The sequence below is a fragment of the Hippopotamus amphibius genome, chromosome 13 (assembly GCF_030028045.1).
Source record: "Hippopotamus amphibius kiboko isolate mHipAmp2 chromosome 13, mHipAmp2.hap2, whole genome shotgun sequence".
NCBI lineage: Eukaryota > Metazoa > Chordata > Mammalia > Artiodactyla > Hippopotamidae > Hippopotamus > Hippopotamus amphibius.
The window spans coordinates 65,753,491-65,775,501 of record NC_080198.1 but is presented as its reverse complement, the minus strand read 5'-3'; the positions used below and the strand labels follow the sequence as shown (position 1 = coordinate 65,775,501).

At 40.1% G+C, this 22,011-nt stretch overlaps 2 protein-coding genes across 6 annotated transcripts; one reads left to right on the top strand and one right to left on the bottom strand.

The window, feature by feature from the left end:
* Positions 1-253: 253 nt before the first annotated feature.
* On the bottom strand, positions 254-3,705 carry LOC130834872 (centrin-4). The gene is made up of 5 exons (XM_057705889.1): positions 3,591-3,705; positions 2,257-2,403; positions 1,735-1,863; positions 986-1,123; positions 254-777 (listed from the first exon to the last, which is right to left on the bottom strand). Exons 1-5 carry the CDS (start codon positions 3,591-3,593, stop codon positions 688-690), a joined length of 507 nt encoding a protein of 168 aa, XP_057561872.1. The 5' UTR covers positions 3,594-3,705; the 3' UTR covers positions 254-687.
* Positions 3,706-3,900: 195 nt separating this feature from the next.
* On the top strand, positions 3,901-21,283 carry BBS12 (Bardet-Biedl syndrome 12). Of its 5 annotated transcripts, XM_057706725.1 has the most exons (5): positions 3,901-4,034; positions 11,729-11,790; positions 13,204-13,296; positions 14,660-15,573; positions 15,679-21,283. In XM_057706725.1, exons 4-5 carry the CDS (start codon positions 14,670-14,672, stop codon positions 16,812-16,814), a joined length of 2,040 nt encoding a protein of 679 aa, XP_057562708.1. In that variant the 5' UTR covers positions 3,901-4,034; positions 11,729-11,790; positions 13,204-13,296; positions 14,660-14,669; the 3' UTR covers positions 16,815-21,283. The 5 variants fall into 5 exon arrangements, with proteins under 5 accessions (XP_057562708.1, XP_057562704.1, XP_057562706.1 ...); XM_057706721.1 differs by having other exon boundaries at positions 14,660-21,283; XM_057706723.1 differs by lacking the exon at positions 13,204-13,296 and having other exon boundaries at positions 14,660-21,283.
* Positions 21,284-22,011: the final 728 nt, after the last annotated feature.

Sequence of the window (22,011 nt, the reverse complement as noted above, 5' to 3'; positions counted from 1 at the left end):
TTATCATCTATGGGCAAATGAGCAATTTTAAAATTTAAGTTCTCTGAACTTTAGTTTTCTCATATGTAGTAAGATGGTGCTAATACTACTGCTTCTAAATAGTAACTGAGACGACATATGTAAAATCCCTAGCACCTGTCCTAGGACATGGGTGTTAAATAAATGCTAAATTATAGGGTCAAACGTATACGGAAATCTGGATGATATAAGCGCTGCTTTGAATTTCTTTATAAGAAGAAAATCAGCAAATAACGAAGTTGCCAGACAGTTTCATTTAAGATTTTACACATCTGAATAACTGGTTAAAAAGCAAATGTTCATCATTTTTAGAGTTGCACAAAAGGAAAATAATAGGGAAAGTAATGGCTTGCTTGTCAAATTCATATGATGTGGGACCAATTTTCTTAAATTAAAAAAAAAAAAATCTAAGTCTTTGGACCCTGGGGCTCTAAAAATAGCACTTGGAATTAATACTGTTCTTGGATTCACAGTTCAAGGAAGTCACTACATTTTCTTTGTTTCTTAATACTATAGATTTAACAACATATTGGTAGAAACATGTAACTTGGATTAGACACCAAGAGACCAGTTTGTATATATAAACTAAATACTGAAAATGAATACATACAGATATTATGGAACTTAAACACAAACTTAACAACTTTCCAGAAGGAGCAAAAAATGGTATTAATAAAGAGTGGTCTTTTGCATCATTCTCAAAAATTCTTCCTCATTTATTTCTCCATCCCCATCATGATCAGCTTCATCAAGCATTTCCTGTAAAATGAAATGTAAAAGCATATGTGAAATCTATTAAAAAGGAATAATGCTATAAATGAACATTCAAATACATACTCAAAACCAAATTTTATTTTAAATGTATTTATTAATACAACTAAAGAACATAACTATAGATTATAATATATAAATTATAATTGAATATGTGATGTATGAAATTATAATTATTCAAATAAGTAAAATTTACCTGAAGTTCATCATCTGTCAAATTTTCTCCTAGTTCCTTGGCAACCCTCTTGATATTGTTTAGTGATATACTTCCTGTATCATCATCATCAAATAATTTGAAAGCCTTCAATATTTCTTCTTTTTCATCTTTTTCACTCTTAAAAACAGAAACAACTAAATGTCATTAATCTTTCATTTATTTATTTGATCAGTCGGGATGTATAGGTCTTTGACGTCTAGAGCAGCAATACAGCAGGTAGCTGAGCTCTGACTATTTACTGCTCTGACTTTTAACAATTATTCCAATGCATTCACATCTGCCCTCAAGGTATTGAAACTCAGGGCTTATATAAGTGGAAGAGCCACAGGGTTATAAAGAGAATCTTATCTCGTATTAACCTCAGTAATTGAGATCCATCATCAAAAATGTAACCTCCAAGAGAACAGGGAGGTTGTCTCATATACTGCCTGACAAAAACAGGCACTCAATACATTGTTCACTGGTTTCGAGGTTTAAAAATGCTGGCCCCGTTCTCTCTATCCAGCCATATACCCTTATTATTTCTTAACAAAACACCTCTTCTCCACACTGGACAGTCTTCATTACTACCCTGAAAACATCTTTAATCTGTAATTTTGTTTTTCCTATCTATCTAAATCCTACCCATCTTTAAAGACCTAGTTCCAGTTTTTCCTCTGATTGCTCCAGGCAAAAAATGTAGAAAGCTATTGCTTGTATTTCATTGAAAAACAAAATCACTACTATACCATTTTTATACTCATCATGGCAAAAAAATCTTCAAAACTAATGGTGCCGATTCCATCTTTGTCAATTTCAGCTATCATTTTTTTAATTTCTTCTTTCTTTGGTTCAAATCCTAAGGCCCGCATTGCAATCTGCAATAGAAAGCAAATAAATTATAATAGGCCACAATCTCATTCCTAGCTCTTAAATTACCTATTAATTACTAGATTCTCTCTTTTTTACTATGGACTAGGCTTAAACCTAGAAAGTCAGGTCAGCAGGCTTAAGTTCCAATCCTACTGTGCCATAGGATGTCACTGTCACACGATGGCCTCTGGCCTACTCATTCATAAAACAAGAATAAAATGCTTAACAAGATGCTGTTCGTTAGTGCAGGCCAGGCATATACACTAAAGACCTCTTCAGTCTGCACTGAAGAGATTTTATATCAAGGTTTCAGAAGGCTACTGTTAAAGATACAAAGATTGCAACAAATCAATGATGCGGTTTTTCAAATGTTTTGGAATTAGAAGTAATTTCAGAACCTTCAGTTCTTTCACATCTATGGCTCCAGACCCATCAACATCGAATAAGTCAAAAGCCTCTTTAATTTCTTGCTTTTGGGTTTCATTCAGTTCAATTTTTGCTGCTCTTTTCTTCCATTGGTCTGAACTTGTGCGGCTGTTGGATGCCTGTAATAAATACACATGTGGGTGAAAGATAAACTGTGTAACTGGAAAAAGTACCACAACCATATGAATTAGTGATGAATTAAATATAATAAACATACTCAAGTATCCTATTCCCTACGATGTAGCAAACTTCAAAATTTCCTCCTTTCCCTTTACTAACATTTGTGGTTTTAGTTATTCATATCTTGCTGGAAGGCCTGGTTCTTTTTTACATTTTAGGTTTTTCCTTCAAATTACTGCCTTTTGAGAGGGAGGAAAGGCAAAGAAGACACACCAGAAGAATAGATGTTATGTCGGGAAACAATTGGCCTTACTTGGTATATCTGAACAGCAGTGTTTAAGGCATATTTAGTTTCATCTATGCCTATATGTCTCATAATAAAATTTATTTTGTGAGATATGGTTGATTGGGACATCATATCTTTTCCCACCTTCTCACATACTTTTCTATATTGCAGAGACCAAGAAATGAAAAAATACATTTTCCAGGTGGAAAATTACTCCAGGAATCTGGAGAACAATAAATGTTGGATTAACTGTCAGTATCCAGGGAAGACGGAGGTCATCTTCCTGCTATTTGCCATTTTCTGCTGGCAGGTAAGGTCACAGAGTTACTCCTGGGATTCATCTGGAGCCTCATTTCAGTATCCTGCCTCCAGCCCTGGGTAAAGAAGCAAGGGTGGCAGAGACTCCACGTTCCTGTGTATCTAGACGCCAGCGTCATGCATCTTAAGAGTTGCTTGTGGTAGCAGCAGATGCTTGATGCCTGGACTGCAGATCCACTGGTGTGGTCTTCAATAATTCCAGTGGCAGAGTTCGTAGCTCCCCTGGCCAGTTTTTTCAGAGTTCTGGATGTCTTTCTTAGAGGCCCGGGCCCTCCAACAGTTTTAAAGAATCTTATTCTCTGTATTCAATTCATTTCTGGCTAGAGAGTGGTTTCTGCCTCCAATACCGCTGGTCGTAGCGGTTGCTGGGGTTGAGGAGGGGGAAGAAATGAACTGGAGAACCGCTCTTCTGACCCTAGTGAGCTGCTTTTCCGCGAGGAAAGGAGGGGTTACTAAAGACACTCGATGATCACGAAAGGGGGCGAATGATAATACATTTCATAAACTAAACAAAATTCCTTCCTTGTTCGGGGGAGAAACTTCAGTCCCCAGCCCCAGCCCCAGTTGCAGCTTCGCACTCACCATGTCCCCAACCGGCACCCTGAGCCGGGGACCTCCCGGCTTCACCCGCCCGCCGTGCAGCCCAAGCGCAGTCCTCACAGCCAGCCAGCCGTTGCTAAGGCCGCTCTCGCCCACCTCTCCTGCAGCCCCGCCCACCCAGCCCCACTGATCGACAGTCGCCCCACCCAATGGTCAGAAAAGAAGGTCCTTGAGGCCGGCCTCCTCTCTCTAGTCTCTACCAGTAGCGTAACGCTCTGCCTTTCCCAGGCTACCTACCGTTAAGCGGAACTTTCCTTCTGGTTTCTTGGCAACCGGGACTACCTGCCCGCCCCGCTGGGCCCGCGGCGCGCTTGCGCAAAATGCAAACCGGCAGGCGGGGTTCTTTCCCCCGGCGTTTTGGCGTCCCAGTGCCGGGCAGAGCTTCGGGGGACCGGAGCCTCCCGTAGGGATGGAGAAAAGAGCGAGGTTAGTAGCGAGGTGCTTCTACCAGCTGCTAAGTCTTTGATTGAGATGTGGGGAGCCCTTGTTTGCTTTTGTTACCGCTTGGGGCCCCGGGGGGAAAGGGTGAGACTCTAGGGCCTTGTGGGTCTGGTGAATTGGTCCAGCTTCGGTTTACGGCCGGATTACCGTTGGCGGAGGGGCCTGCCCTTCCCTTGCGCCGCTAGGCATCCCTTAGCCTCCACACTGCCTGGGGCTTGGCCTTAGCTGCTTCTCTCCTCCTTGGTTCACAGAGAGTCTGGCCTGGTAGGCAACATTTCTTTACAGGAGGCGCGTGGTGTGGGCATGGGGGGAAGGACGGGTCTTGGGATGCCGGTGAAGACTCCCTGCGTGGGAGAGAGTTTTTACATGTGTTGTAGCGTTTATTTGCGGGATCGGACCTTGGACCCACCCATAATCAATATCAGACTTTTCCACCCTCCTACATTCTCACCCCAGCCATTCCATTGCCTGAATCCCAAGATTTAGCCGGTTTTCCAATCATATCCTGCATAGATCCGCACTTGAGCCCGAAATAGGTAGCCTGATAATCCACTTGACTCAGTAGCTGTCGAGATTTAGATGCCCATATAACTGCTGTAAGTCGAAGCAAATTCTTGTCCAAAGGGCCAAACTTGCTGGTTCTACCCAGTTCTGAATCTGAGGGAGAGGACTGAGTTGATAGCAATGAAGAGGTGATAGTCTCTTAAAACTTCTAACGCTTAATTGCTTACACATCAGGACTCTTTTTATGCCTCCTGCAGTGCCTTCTCTAGAGTATGTACTTTATTTTCTAAAAATCACTGGATTCTCCAACAGTGGATTCAGGAAGATCATTAACTTTTGCCTAGGCTTATTTCCTTTACCCCACTTCTCTCCTTGAAGGTAGGGAAAGAAAAATGGGCAAAGTACATTCTTAAAAGTAGTCTCCCAAGTCACTTTTCCTACTTTAGTTAATAGAAACATGGCACAGTTTCCAAAACCATCATCCTGTCTTGTTCACATTATATACCAGGCAGACACCCAAGCGTTGTAATAATTGATTTAAAAAAAAAACTCGTTAGGATTCTGGAAAATAGGTACGGTTATTCTAATATTAGAAGTGATTTTTCTGTGTAAAGTTATCCCAGTGGAAATTAAAATGATGCAAATTCAAGATAATTGTAAATTAAGTAAAATGTTCAGTCACTTAATTATAGTATATTGATTTTTCAGGCCATTAATCTCACTGAGAAAGTTGCTCTTGTTGAGTCTCAAGGACATATATTTCATCTTTACTACTAACATTAAAGGGATTTCTGAGGCCAGAAATGAATAATGACCAAATATGGTAGAAACAATTCTAATTTTTAGACTCTCCTGGATCAAATTTCATCTCATGGCAAGTAAAAGGCTGAGTAGTGTGTTAACCTGCTTTTACATCATTTTATGATTTAGGCTTTTGTATTTGGGATATTAACTATTAGTGAAAATGATTTTTCAGTTATAGGCTCAAATTGCAGTTTCTAGGACTTAGGAAGTACCCAGTCTTGAAAAAAAGCTGTTACTAATCTAATTTTACTATAGAACATTAATAATATTAATCTAGAAAAATATTAAACCCAGTATCACTCTTAAATCTATTAAATTTATTGAATGCTTTCTACATATCAGTACTATGCCATGTACTGGGTCAGTTTGAAAGGAACTGAGTATAGAGCATAAAGATGAATGAAAGCAAGGAACCCATAGAGTAGTGGGGGAGGTAGGCACAGATATAAATATAGTACTTTTAATTCAGAGTGCTAAGTGCTCTAGTAGATGTGTGTAGAAAGTACTTTGGCAGCCCAGGAAGGAGGCACTACTTCTCCTTGAGGCATTGGAGGAGGCTGTATCAAAAATGTGGTATTTGCCTTGAGTCATGAAGGATATATAGCATTTGCCAAGGTGAAGAAAGGGTAGGATATTCAAATCAGAGTACAGCATGTGCAAAAATGAAAGTAAATGTGTTTTGTAGTGTGGTGAGATCATGGGTTTATAAGGGAAGGTGGGAGTCATAAATTAGATTGAAGTCAGATTATGGGACACATCAAACTAGGAATAAAAACCTTATTTTCTAAGATAAATAGATGTTTTTAGGCAGTGGAGTGATCGGATTAGGTTTGTGCTTCTCAAAGATAATTCTGACAACCACGTGAAGGAGTTTTTGGAAGCAATTAAAGGGCCTCAACGAAGGCAGTGCCAAATACGAATCATGTCGACTCCAGAAGTGGTTGAACCTTAAATTTATGGTGGAGGAATACTGATAGTGGCATCTGTTTAATCTTGTTTCAGTTCTGTACTTAAATATAAGATAATAAATGTGGTGAAAACCATTCATTCATTCACTTGTCGAATATTTATTGAGTACTTGTAATGTGCCAATATTCTCGCTATATGGGTTATGTCAGTGACTAAAACTGCCCTCCTGGGAATTACATTCCAACAGAGGCATGTAGTCAATAAATAGTAAATAAATAAGTAAACTGTGTACTATATTATAATGTGATAATGTTATGGGAAAAAAGAAATTAGAGCAGATAAAGGGAATTCAGAATGTAAAGGGGAAAGAGGAGTTTGCAGTGTTAAACAGGATGCCCAGGATAGGCCTTGTTGAAGGCGGAAATTTGCATAATTACATACAGTTGGTGAGACAATAGATTTCTTGGGGAAGAGCATCCCAGAAAGAGGGAAGAAGTGGAACAGAAACACGCAGGTAGGGAACATGCCTTGCATGTTCCAGGAACAGAAAGGAGGCCAGAGCAGAGCTGTCCAGGGATAGAGTAGTAGGAGACTTAGAGAGGTAGAGGAGGAGTGCAGATTATTAGGGCATCGTAAGGACTTTGACTTTCGCTTGAGTAAAATGGGAAGGCTTTGCAGAATTTTGAGCCGAGGAGTGAAAACATTTCACTTAATTTTAAAAAGGAACTCCTGTGACAGACAAAAGAGTAAAAGTTTTAGTTTCCAAATTGGAGGTTTATAAGCAGTAGAGTGATATGATTAGACTGTATTGGGAATGGATCGGAGATAGGCAAACTCTTGGTTTTGTAGCTAATCATACCTGTCAGAAAATATTAATTTTTTAAAAATGCAACTCCTGAAACGCATTGCATGTCTTAGTGTTCGAAGCCAAGTACCTTAGACAAGTCTAGACATGATCTTAGGAAAAGAAGGCTACTTCTGATGTCAAAAATCTCTGACTCTGCTCTTCTATGACACACTTAAAAAGTTAAAAGAAACATTAAGGTGGCAAGTAAAGTTAGGGATCCCAGTAGTGAAATGGGGAGCTGTTTGTGGAAAATACTGGTGCTGACATATAGCAGACAGGGGTCAGATCGTGTCAGTTCAATGCCAAGAAAAGCCGCCAGAGGTACTCTTCATCTTTGAAATCATCTATTTCGCCATCCTCTTCACTGTCTTTGCCTTTTTATACTTAGTCTCTTGTAAGAGGGATTCTTGTTTGAGTTTTTATGAGGGTGAGTCAAAAATTATGCGCACTGTGGCTGTAGAATTTATTTTAATTAACTTTTAGAAAAGATGAATACATCATTTTTCAACATAGTCTCCTTGCTTTTCAATACACTTTGTCCATCTGTCAACAAGCTTTCATATTCTCTCATTAAAAAATGTTTTAGGCCAAGCTGTGAGCCACGAATGCTCCTCTGTCTTCACTTCTTCATCAGAAGTGAATCCGGCTCCTTCTTGATGGCTAACACTTGTGCAACCTTCCTCGAACTTCTCTATCCATTCATACCTGCTTCTTTATGACAAAACACTTTCTCCATACTGCGCACAAAGCCTTCGATAAATAACAGTACCAGGTACACCCTAAGAGACTCCAAAAGACAAATCTTCTTTCATGCAGGTTGCTCTGCACGCTGCTCTTCTTTCATGCAAATCACAAGTGGGGCATCCATTTTTGCTCACACCACAGCTACAAATGAACTGATGTAACATGTTCATACCTGCACAGTAGTGACTGGGGAGAGTGTAACCTTGAAAGGAAAGCATTGATAAGACAGTGCAGCCAACAGAAGTTTTAATATAACCAGAGTGCAGATAATTTTTGACTCACCCTTATATTTTATGTTGATTATAGTGAATTTTAATCTCTTCAAAATAATAATATAGGAACTCTTCTAAACTTAAGGATGCTAAGACTTTTTTCTTTCTTTAAATTTTATTTATTTATTTATTTATTTAGGCTATATTGGGTCTCCATTGCTGCTTGTGGGCTTTCTCTAGTTGAGGTTAACAGAGGCCATTCTTTGTTGCTGTGCACAGGCCTCTCAGGCAGTGGCTTCTCTTGTTGCACAGCTCAGGCTTTAGGCTCGTGGGCTTCAGTAGCTGCAGCGTGCAGGCTCAGTAGTTGTGGCTCTTGGGCTCCAGAGCACAGGTTCAGTAGTTGTGGCACACGGGCTTAGTTGCTCTGCAGCATGTGGGGTCTTCCCGGGCCAGGGATCAAACCCATGTCTCTGCATTGGCAGGCGGATTCTTAACCACTGTGCCACCAGGGAAGTCCCAGGAATGCTAAGACTTTTTAAAAAAAATTTACTACTGAAACTTGGAATAGATTCTTCAAATGTTGAGATAGCTCTCTTGAATATTAACTTTGCTAATCAGTTATGTGTGACTTTTTGCTTGTGGATTAGTTTTGTTTAAATAATTTCATACCTTCTCTGGGAAACCTTTTTCACATAAATACAGACTAAGTTTGAAATAGACCATGACTTATTCCTTTCACTGTAAATTCCCTATGAGTTTTCCATTCATATAGTGTTATCCTGTGATTTAAACATAGAAAAGAAATCATAAACAGAGACTCTGACACCTGAAAAAAAAAGTGGGTATGTTAAGGGTATGAACAAAGCTTGGAAAAAGGCAGAAAGGCTTGGAAGTGGGAAATGCAGTGGAAGATTCTACAAAACAGAGTGTGAATTACTGTCATGCTGGGTAGAGGGACAGCCAGAAAGCAGTAATAACATGGGACTTTGGCATTAAACAAGTGTGGGTTTTAGTTCCAACCTTTTACTTACTAGCCATGAGGTTTTATATGTTACTTAATTATTCTTCATCTGGTACATAATTAAAATAGGTTAATTATTTATGTGTGTGTGTTCCTTATAGTACAATAGTAGGTTAATCATATTGTTGTTGTGAGGACAACATTGCATAATGCATGTAAACTGCCTCATACTTAGTAAGCTCCCAGAATGTGTTTGAAATGAAAAACAAAAGCAAAAGGCCAGTCTTGTCTTAAGTTTATCTTTTCAACAAATTATTCTGGAGCAACTAGATATCCAAGAAGGAAAAAACAACTCCTACTTCACACCATTTACAAAATCAGCTTAAGATGAATTATAAACATAAATGTTAAAGCTGAAACAAAAAGCAAAGTTGAAGGACTCACACTTCCTGACTTCAAAATTTCCTGGAAGCTAGAGTAAAACAGTGTGGTCCTGACTTAAGGATGGACATAGAGACCGATGAAGTAGAATTGAGAGTCCAGAAGTAAACCCATACATGTGTTGCCAATTGATTTCTGACAAAGGTGCCAAGACCAATCAATGGGGAAAGGAATAGTCTCTTCAGTGAATGGCGCTGGGACAATTTGATATCAAAATGCAAAAGAATGAAGTTAGAACCCTACCTCTTACCATATACAAAAGTCAACTCAAAATGTATCAGTTAGTATAAGATATGAAATGATAAAACTCTTTGAAGAAAACATTGAGTTAAATCTTTATAACTTTGGATTTGGCAGTGTGTTCTTAGATATGACACCAAAAGAGACAAATTAGATTTCATTAAAATTAAAAACTTTTATGCATCAAAGTACATTATCAAAAAGTAGAAAATGCAACCTACAAAATGAGAGAAAATATTTGCAAATCATATTTTGATAAGGTTCTAGTATCCTAGAATATATAAAGAACTCTTACAATTCAGCAACCAAAGGCAACCCAGTTTTTAAATGGGCAAGAGATTTGAATAGATATTTCTCTGAAGAAGGTGTACAAATGGTCAAAAAGCACATGAAAAGATGCTCAACATCTTTTGAAATCAAAACCACAATGAAATATCATTCACATCCACTAGAATAGCTATTATTATAAAACAAAAATGAAGCAAAAAAACAGAAGTGTTGGTGAACATAGTGGGTTGCAGAGTGTTCCCCACCAAAATTCATGTCCACCCAGAGTCCCAGAATGTGATTTTATTTGGAAATAACTTATTTGTAGATATAATTAGTTAAGGTGAGGTCATACCAGATTAGGGCAGGCGCTGAATCCAATGACTGTTGTCTGTTTAAGAGGGCCTGTGAAAGGAAAGCAGAGATTGGAGTTATGCTTTCAAAGCCAGGGACCTCTGGGGACAACCAGAGGCTGGATGAGGCAAGGAAGGACTCTTCCCTAGAGCTTTCAGAAGGAGCATGGCCCTGTGGACACCTTGATTTCAGACTTCCAGGCTCCAGAACCACGAGTTAATAAGCCACCCCATTTGCGGTCATTTGGTAAAGCAGCCCTAGGAAACTACACAGCAAGGGTGTGGAGAAATTTAAGCGCTCATACAGTGCTGGTAGGAAAGTAAAATGGTTCAGCTGCTACCGAGAAGTTTGGCAGTTCTGCAGAAACTTAAACACAGAATTATCAAATGACCACTCCTACGTGTGTACCCCCAAAGAATTGAAAACAGGTCCTCAAATACTTGTACATAAATGTTTTAGTATCACTGTTCACAGTAATCTAAAAGTAGAAGCAATCCAAATGTCCATCAACAGATGAATGGATAAACAGAATGATAGCTACCTACATATATACCTAAAACGGAATGAAATACTGACGCATACTACAGTGTGGATGAACCTCGGAAACGTTATGCTAGGCGAGGGGTGGGATGAATTGGGAGATTGGGATTGACATATATACACTGCTATGTATAAAATAGATAACTAATGAGAACCTACTGTATAGTACAGGGAACTCTACTCAGTGCTCTGCGGTGACCTAAATGGGAAGGAAGTCCAAAAAAGAGGGAATATATGTATACATTTAGCTGATTCACTTTGCCGTACAGCAGAAACTAACACAACATTGTAAAGCAACTATCATAAATTTGTTTTTAAATTATGCTAAGTGAAAGAAACCAGACACAAAGCATCCCTTATTCTATAATTCTATTTATATGAAATATCCAGAATAGGTAGATCCATAGAGACAAGAAAGCACGTTGGTGATTGCCAGGGACTGGGCAAGAAGAATACAGGGACGGGCTGTTTAATGGCTACAGGGTTTTCTGTCGGAGTGATGGAAGTGTTTTGGAACAAGGTAAAGGTAGTGGTTGTACAACACTGTGAATGTTCAAAGTGCCTCTGAATTGTATACTCTAAAATAGTTAAGTTTATGTTATATGAACTGTACCTCAGTTTTTAAAAAAAGACTGAAACCATAAAGCTTTTAGAAGAAATATGGAATATCCTTTGTACTCAGGGATAGATGAAACTTTAAAAAAAATAGGACCCAGTAACCATTAAAAAAAAAAAGGACAAAAGGACTAGCAAAGTAGATTGCCAGGCAGTATTAAGGGCCACTTGCTGTGTGGAGTCATGAACTTAAAATGACACTAGTCAGCATGGTTGTGTGTGTTTTTCTGTTTATTTTCAGCTGCCTCAGGTAAACATGGAGTAGACAGAGTTGGATTTCATCAAGATTAGTGGCTTTGCAAGGTAAGTAATATGAACCAAAAGAGAGACAAGGGCTTTGAGGATGTATATACAAGAGCGTGATTGTAATAATTGGCAAATGAGAATTTAAACTGGGTAAGTAGAGAATTGATAATATGGGCTGGAGGACAGCAAAAAATATGGTAAGATCAGAGAGCTGTAAGACAGGATGGGTCTCAGGATTGTTGGAGTTGCGAGTATATTTTGATGCTGTCCAGGGTTATGCCTGAGTATATCAAGAGTTTTAGTTTTATTTTACAGAACTGAAAATTTCACAAAAGAGGTTTTGAAGCTGAGTTCAAAGAATTTGTTATATATTTTCCTAGGGTGTACTGGCTTTTCTCCTTAGCCCTTGAAAGCCTGTAGGAAGCTACTCTTGAGCAACAGCTGTGCTGTGGCTTCCTGCTGATCCTAAGGTGTATCTAGAACTGTGGTGCTCTTCAGATTCAAGGATGAATCCAGGTATTACAGGAACAAATTTACCAGTGCTGTGGCCAGCATTAGAGGAACAGCAAAACTCTGAGGGTTGTTTGCTTTTTAATATTTTGGATTTAAAAGGTTGTGATAAAAAACATACTTGAGGGACTTCCCTGGTGGTCCAATGGCTAAAACTCTGCACTCCCAATGCAGGGAGCCTGGGTTCAATCCCTGGTAAGGGAACTAGATCCCACATGCATGCCGCAACTAAAGATCCTGTGTGCTGCAACTAAAGATCCCATGTGTTGCAACTAAGACCCAATGCAGCCAAAATAAATAAATTTTTAAAAATATTAAAAGATATATATATACTTGAAGAGTTATAAAGTCTTAGAGTTGGAAGAGAAGTGTATGTTATCTACAGCTTTAGCTCTAGTACTTTTAAGAGCCCATACCTCACAAGACAGGTTATTTTATTACAGACAGCTTTTCAATTAGAGGGTACTTCGTTAAAAAATTCTTTCTATTAGGCTAGTCTTTCTCTTATAACTTCTTCCTATTAGTTTTAGTTGTGAATTCTGAAATATTACGTGGAAAAAGTCTAATTGCTCTTGAACTTCCTTTTAAATAGTACTTTACCCCTTTTATATTCTAATCAATAACCAAATCCATCCTTTCACCTCCATCCTTCTTCCACTTTTCTCATCCACATAACCATAGCTTCTCTGCCTCCAGTCTGGCACTCATCGAATCAGTTCTCTACACTGTTATCAGAATGGTAATATATCCAAAACACTAATAATAAATAATAATTTTAATATTATTTAATTTTATTTTTAATATTTATTTAATATTATTTAGTTTTATATTATAAATTTATTATTATTATTGCAAGTACTCATGAAGCTCTATGTGCCAGGCACTGTTCTAAGCACTGTACTCATTTACTCCTTGTAATCACCCTATGAAGTAAATTCTGTTATTATCCTCATTTTTCAGATGTGAAAATGGGGCAGAGAAGTTAAGAAGCTTGCTGAAGGCTACACAGTTAGTAAGCAGTAGAGACAAGTTCAAAACCAGACTTCTATAAGGGTGAGTGAAAAATTATCTGCACTCTGGTTATATTAAAACTTCTGTTGACTGCACTGTCTTATCAGCACTTTCCATTCAGGGCTACTGTCTCCCCAGTCACTGCCATGCAAGTGTGAACGTATTGCATCAGTTCATTTGTAGCTGTGGTGTGAGCAAAAATGGATGCCCTACTTGTGATTTGTATGAAAGAAGAACAGCATGCAGAGATGCATCTTTTGTAGTCTGAGGTTGTACCTGGTGCCGATATTTATTGAAGACTTTGTGTACAGTATGGAGAAAGTGTTTTGTTGCAAAGAAGTTGTATGAATGGATAGAGAAGTTCAAGGAAGGTCGCACAAGTGTTAGCCATCGAGAAGGAGCCAAATTCACTTCTGATGAAGTGAAGACAGCAGTGCATTTGTGTCTTGCAGCTCAGCCTAAAACATTATTTAATGAGGGAATACAAAAGCTTGTTGACAGGTGGACAAAGTATACTGAAAAGCATGGAGATTATATCAAAAAGATGTATTTGTCTTATCTAAAAGTTAATTAAATTCTGCAGCCACAGTGCGAATAATTTTTGACTCACCCTCATAGATTCAGAGTACGTGCTTTTAAACACTACATCAAGCTGTTTCTTCATCTCCCTCCCTCACCTTAACACACTTCTATGGGGACCTCCCTGGTGGCACAGTGGATAGGACTCTGCACTCCCAATGCAGGGGGCCCAGGTTCGATCCCTGCTCAGGGAACTAGATGCCACATGCATGCTGCTACTAAGAGTTCGCATGCCACAACAAAGGAGCCTGCCTGCCGCAACTAAGACCTGGTGCAACCAAATAAAATAATTAATTAATTAATTAATTTAAAAAAACCCACTTCCATGTTTCCCATTATAAGTAGGATCCGGTTTGACGTGGCACACACTGCCCTTCAGGATCCAACCCCTTTCTTCTTCTAACGCTGCATCTGCTTCTCTTCCCCACTACTTGCTTCATATTCCCATGAAAGGAAATCAGTTGTGTTATCCTGGTACGCTGTGCTTTTGTCACATATATGTACATTTATTGCTACCTCTTTCAACTTGCTAATTATTTCAAATTATTCTTTAAGACTCATTGCGGGCATGACATTCTTCTGGAAATACTGCCTATAGCCTGTGTGATCCACTTCCCCTGTTGGATGAAGTGTTCCTCCTCTACACATCCATACCTTTATCATTAATATTATAATACTGTATCATTGCACTGAGCGTATTTAATGGGAACTGCATATACCAGAAACTCCTCGAAGACAGGGACTATATCTTATTTTTCTTTTGTAAGCATCTTTTATAACCGTGAATTGTACTGAATAAAGTTCCAAGTTTTTATTTTACTTGCAGATGATGATTCATGGTGATGGCTTGCAGGGTCATAGACAAAAGAAGGCACATGGGACTTCAGCAACTTTCATCGTTTGCAGAAACAGGAAGAACATTCCTAGGCCCAGTGAAATCATCCAAATTTATTATAGATGAAGACTGTCATGAAAGTGTGATAATCAGTTCAACAGTACGGCTTCTTGAAAGTTTGGATTTAACCAGTGCAGTGGGACAACTTCTCAGTGAAGCAGTTCAAGCACAAAATAACACATACAGAACTGGAGCCAGTACTCTTTTGTTTCTTGTTGGTGCATGGAGCAGTGCTGCTGAAGAATGTGTTCATTTGGGTGTCCCCATTTCATTGATAGTGTCTGTAATGTCAGAAGGCTTGAATTCATGCATTGAAGAGGTAGTTTCCCTTCAAGTGCCTGTCCACAATGTCTTTGACCATATAGATAACACAAAGACATTTTCTGGACTTGAAACATTTGGTGTCAGCTTGTACCCTTTTCTACAGATCCCTTCAGGTTCCGATTTGATACAGAAAGAACATGATCTCAGAGATGTTGCCTCTCAGTCGTTGGACATGTACAGTCTTTCTGGGAGAACTCTTAAATCACCTCAACTCTTTAGGTCCCAGGCTAAGGTTGAAGCAGATGAAAACACATCACAAACTCTTCAGACTCTGAAAAGCAGTCTGCTTGCAGACACCCACTGCAGAAAGTCAATACTGACTCACAGTAGACATTTTAGCAGGACAGATAATAATCAGTGGATAAGCAAACCAGATGGATTTCTAGAACAACTTAGTGCAGCGACTCCCAAGACTTATAGATGTAATGATTTGGTAGAGCTGGAGGTGGGTTTGAGTCACGGAGATCACAGCAGCATGAAGTTAGTAGATGAAGCAGTGCGGCTACAATATCAGAACGCAGGTATGCAACAAGGCGGCTGTACAAGGCCATTTCTTTTTGACATTTCAAGAATCTTCACCTGCTGCTTACCAGGTTTACCTGAAACTTTTTCTTGTGTCTGTCCAGGATATGTCACTGTTGTATCAATATCCAGTACTACTCTGATCAAGGAATGGCAGGACCAGCCTGTCCGGGTAATTCTTATTGAGGGTGACCTCACAGAGAATTATCGCCACCTGGGATTTAATAAGTCTACAAATATTAAAACAGTATCAGAAAGCATGAAAGCTCAACAAGGCAGCTCAGAAGAACTGTGGACAGATCATGTGTTACAGGTATTAAGCAAGTTCAATGTGAACCTTGTCCTGGCACAAGGAAATGTATCTGAACGCTTAACTGAAAAATGCACACACAGTAAGCGATTGCTGATTGGGTCAGTGAATGGCAATGTGATGCAGGCTTTTGCAGAGGCTTCAGGAGCAGTGCAGGTGGCCTACATTACACAAGTGAGTGAAGACTGTGTGGGCAGTGGGGTCTGTGTGACCATCTGGAGAAGCATTCCCTTCGATTCTGTAGATTGGATCAACAAGATGGCAATCCTGTTAAAAACAGAAGGAATTAGTTTGGTTACAGTAGTACTAACTAGTCCAGTCGCTGCTCACATGCAAACCAAAGAAGATAGGTTCTGGACTTGTGCCTATCGTCTGTATCACGCTCTGAAAGAGCAAAAGGTCTTCCTCGGAGGTGGCGCCGTTGAATTTTTGTGTCTTAGCCATCTTCAGATTCTCGCAGAGCAGTCTCTGAATAAAGGAAACCAAGGCTGTTCAGGATGGCTTCATAACACGTCCTCTTGGCTGGCCTCATCTGTGGCACTATACAGACCGACCGTGCTTAAATGCCTGGCAGATGGGTGGCACAGATACCTTTCAGCCCTCCTGTGTAACACTGCCAGCTGCTCATCTGAATTTGAAGCCAGCACATTCATTCAGCATCATCTACGCAATGCTGCAGACTCTGGCTCTCCTTCATCTTACGTCTTGAATGAATATAGTAAGCTAAATAGTGGAATTTTAAATTCAGGCATTTCAGGTAAACTGGAACAGATTCCAAGAGTTTATGACATTGTTACACCAAAGACTGAGGCCTGGCGCCACGCTTTGGATTTAGTACTATTAGTACTTCAGACAGACTGTGAAATTATCACTGGACTTGGACACACACAGATAAATTCACAGGAATCAGAGAGCTTTTTATTTTTGTAGTGTTTCTGGCTACATCTTTGGAAAATAATCATTGTGATATGTCATGCTAATAAATTTTCTAGTAGCCAAGTCACAGTGTCTAAAACAGCAGCTTTTACCAGGAAGGAAATAATTGATGTGTGTCAGTAACTACGGAGTACGGGATTTCACCCTTTTATAATCTAACAAGTTAGCCTGTAACTGTTTTGATTTGCGTCAGTTCCCCATTTCTCTAAGTCCCACAAGAGCAATACAAAGAGCCACTGATGGAAGCCTGCACACGCAGTATGTTGTGTTACGGAAGAGGAACGCTGAGCTTGGGGTAGCCACTGCTTTTATAGTAAGCACAAACAGTCCTGTTTTTTGTCCAAGGGTAGCTGTGACCTCATGCCTCAAGGTTGCTCAGTGTAAACACAAGCCTGAGACGTGGACTGGGTAAAGGTAGGCCATGGCACACAGAGAAGGTACGCAGTGTCACTCAGCGCCGTAGTGGATAGCCTCCTCCAACAGGGATTTTCATGTGAGTATGCCACTCAGTCGGCTGCTCTGATTAATCTGGCAGACAGGTTGCTTAGTCAATACCAAATCCATTCAATTGGTCTCATATACCAATTAAATTAAGGCTCCTAAAACACACTCTGAGCAGCAGGAGGAAGCCAGTCTGCAGTATTGACCTCACTCATGTTCCCTAAGGGCTTGAATTTAGCCAAATGTAAATTTCAAGGGAGGACCAGGAGGTCTTTTTATTAACCAGAATGTAGTCTAAGACCAATTTGTTGTCCATTATGAACCATGAAAGGGACCTTTGGCTGACTTGCCTGTCTTTGGTGTCATTGCCAAAAATTACAGAAGGCAATAGTTGGGCCAGCAGGCGACTCCCATCCCTAGTGGAGATACCTTTGTGGCCCATTTTCCCCGCATACGAGCACATAACCCCAACAGGCTCAGGTCACTGTATTTCAGGATTTGTTGTTAAACCTGATTTGAATCACCATTTTATAAATTTGATTGTCACATAGGTAGTGTCACCCAGTAGTTGCAGCCTCAGTTGCCATGTATGACAAAATCCAAGGCCATTCAGACATTAAGAGAAGCATATCATCAGTCAGATTGAAACAAGGTTGCCCTGGTCCCTGTGTTTGTACGTGTTCTTACCTTAGAGCTGCCATTGAAGGCATCTCGTCCTGCCTCCAGTGTTAAATAAGAGGCATAACAAGGAGTTGAGCCTTCTTTGTGGTGGTGGCTTGGTGGTGGTGAAGGAGACAGCATTTGTTCGTTTGACTCCCAGGGGGATCAAGTGCTGTGAATCTATTCAAATCATCTCCAGGAACTTTACTTGGCAAACAGAGTTCTGGATTTTGTTTGGGTTTATCAGTCACTGCTATTGGTAGAGGTAGATAATGCCATAGTCGGGGCCATTGAGACAGGCTTCTCACTTGTTAACCACAGAACATCTGTATACCACCCGTATAGTGAACATCTGAGGCATCGGAGCACTGAGGCACACACGTTCAGTCCCAACCTGTCGACGGGTTAGGATGGGTTAGGGCATAGTGGTGTCAGGCAGTAAGCTTGTCTCATTTCTCTACTTGTAGCAATACCCCAAATGGAAGAATCTCCTCTGGCACTTTATGAGCATGTAAGTTTAAGCACATAACATGTCAATGCCAGTTATGTATTTTCATAATAATAGTACATTGAATTGGGCCATGGGCCCCCCCGCCCCCCGCCACAAGGTCACTTTCTTCCTTTACTACAAGATTTGCTCCCATCCTGTCAGTTGATTTTAGTCACTTTCCCCCCTATGGGAACGTGGACCAAGAAGTTTAACACTTTCACATTAGGGGCTTTAACAGTTGCCAAGAGATGATGTTATCTCCCTGACTGGTAGCTCAGGAAGGAGCAGAAAGGGAGGGCGGCAGGCAAGGAGGTTTTGTTTTGTTTTAGGGTTTTCTGATTTTTTTTTTTTTTTTTTGGCTCTATATTTCAGTGTTGGTGCCAGCTTCTCCCCTGTGCTCTTCCTAGTATCTGGAGAGCACCCAGGGTCCAAGGATCTTTCTTTTTGTCTTCTGCCCACCACCACGTCTCCCCAGTGCCCTGCAGTCCTGGGTACCTTTGGCCAGCCTGCATCCAGTACCACATCCCCCAGGGACTGGGTAGCATGGTCACTTGGGCATCTGTATGTAACAGAGCTATAAAAGTTTGAGTCACTTTCTTCCCCAGAGTCCCCCCATCACACTTGGCTTTTCCCATACAGCAGCCGAAGTCAGGGTGGAGGGTGCTGGAGGTATTAGGTGTAGAGGGAGAGAACGACTCGTGCCAGGAAGCAACGCTTTGTGTTTACTTTTGGTTTTGATCAGCTGCCCAGCTCGTGCTCTTGCTGGGTCTTTCGGTCTACTCAAAGTTGTATTTCTTTGGCCACTGGCGGTCCAGTGTTTAAGACTCCGTGCTCCCAGTGCAGGGGGTGCGGGTTTGATCCCTGGTGGAGGAACTAAGATCCCACATTAAAAAGTTGTATTTCTTCATTGCTGACAGCATTTCTTTCAGCTCTGGGGACCCCTCGACTTAGCAGCCGCAGCTGGTTTCTTCTCAGCTTGCGCCATGGGGTGCGCCCTCCTTGTTGTCCTGTTCACATTCTTCCTCCTCCCACCTGAGGTGAGTGGGCAACAGCCAAGACACCATTTGGGTGGCTTGTTTTATTCCTACCTCTCCCTCGTACGTAGTCGAACGTTCACTAACAGGTAGACAGTAGGCAGCCTATAATCACCTCCAGCTTTCCCACCACTTGAGCGAAAGCATTCACTGTTGGAGCGCATTGAATCGTATCTCTTAACCCCACTCACTGGGGCACACCTTTTCCAAAGAACCATGGCTCTCTCAAGTCAAAACTGGCAAGAGCTATACAGGGTCTGGGATTTTGCCCTGTTTACAAGCTAGCAATTTAGCCTATTAAAATTTCATGAGACACTGGCAGAAGACTCGAGACTCCTGGGTCAGAGACAAAGGACTTTGTAAAAATAACCAGAGCTTCATGTTAATTTATGTTGGTCCCTGGTGTTCTCAAGTCCCTTGGGGGGTGACATAAAGAGCCCATGATGAATGCTTGCACACACGGTAGTTTGTGTTACAGGAGAGGAACACTGAGTTTAGGCAATTCACAGCTTTTATAGTAAGCACAAGTAAGCCTGTTCTTTGTCTGGAGAAAGATATTACGTCATCATTCAAAGTTGCCCACTGCAAACACAGCCTTGAGAAATGGCCTGGAAAAAGAGAAGTCAAAATCCAGCAAGAACATGCAGGGGTGCTCAGAGCTCATGGCAGACTGCCTATCCCAACAACGTCTCTTTCACTACTTAGCTGTAAACTGAGCATTATAAGGCCTGAATTTATGTGTGTAGTTTCTGGAAATGAATATTAGAAGAGCTCTGAGAAAATAATGGTAGTAATTAAGTTACTGTTTATCTACTGTGTTCCAAGAACTGCTAAATTCTTTATGTATTGCATTAATTTGCTAGGGTCGCCACAACAAAGTGCCACATACTAGGTGGTTTAAACAACAGAAATTTATTTTCTCACAATTCTGGAGGTTAGACATCTGAGATCAAGGTGTGGGCAGGGCTGGTTTTTTCTGGGGCCTCTCTCCTTGACTTGTAGATGGCTGTCTTCTCCCTGTGTCTTCACAACGTTTTCCCTCTGTACCTGTCTTTGTCTACATTTTCTTTTCTTGTAAGGACACCAGTCGTATTGGATTAAAGTCCACCCTGATGACCTCACTTTAGCTTAATTACCTTTTTAAGGACCTTATCTCCAAATATAGTCACATTTTAAGGTGCTGGGGTTTAGGACTTCAACGTATGAACTGGCAGAGGGACACAAATTAGCCCATGACTCGTATATAGTCTCAGTCTTGGCAACATCTATTTTCTGCATTTTTGGTTGAGGAAATTAGCTTAGTGACATTAAGAAACGTGCCCAAGGTCTCACAGATAATAGGTAGTAGAGCTCAAATTTGAACTACGGTTTTATCTGGCTCCAAAGTCTGTATTTCTAAGCATTAATTGTGATGTGAAGCATTTTTTTTTTTCTATAAGGTAACAACAAAACAAGAAAAGAGAATGCCTGGTTTATTTACAGGACTAATTTAAATGTAATTAGAAAATGTAATTCGATTATCCTCATGCTTGGGTAAAAGAATATCATTTTTGGTTTGGTGCTTGTCTTATATGTGATAATGTGAGAGCTTTGCACAGGTAATCATTCCAATTATACATACCATCTTTGTTCAAAGTTAGGAAATAACAGTGTTGAGTATTGAACTGTTTTTAAAAATAAAATATATAATTTTACTGGAGTAGATATAGATACTTGTATTCTCCCTCTGTATGCTATTAACATTTAGTTTTTGTTAAGATATTATGAAGATTATGAGTGCCACTAATATTAACATAGATGTTCAGCTCCTTTTATAGAGTAGATTTTTTTTGTGTGAAGTTGGTATTTGCATGTATTCATACTGTTAAGTACTGAGTAGATCTTGTAATAAATGCTTTCCTTTGAAACTAGAAATCTCACTCTAATATAGATTTTGTAAGTTTGTTTCCAGATTTAAAAAAAAAACTTTGTAGTTTATCATCTGTTTTTCTAATTCTTATAATGATAAGAAATACCTTTCCATTTTAATTACTCAAGGAACTTTTCTGTCCTTGCAAACTGAGGACAGTCCCTCGAATAAACTTGATTCATCTAAGTAAGTGGGGTTTTCAAGAAACCCTGTCTACAAGCAGGTATAGACATTTATTAAAAGACCAGAGCAATGTTGATATCTTTGTAAGACCAACCTGCCTCTTGAATATTACAAAGAGGTTTACAGTTATCTTGCAACTACGTTATAGCCCATTTTCCCAAAGATAAATAACTCCTTCTGGACCAGGGTTTAACTAGTTCTTCAAAAAATAATCTTTAAAAACTTTGAGCAATGGAATTCCTGCATATTCCAGATTATGGGCAGGTGTGGCTGCCTACCCAGAGGCTGGACAGATGCAGGATCAGCAGAAAGGAAGTGGGAAGCAGGAAGAGTGAAGGGGTTACTGACAGGTGATTGTGAGCTACAGTCCCCAAAACTGCTAACAAGAACTTCCAAAAGGAAAGGAAACATGAATGGAAAAAAAGTGCAAACAGGTTTGAGAACCAACCCACAGGCATCACATTCTGGGTGAGT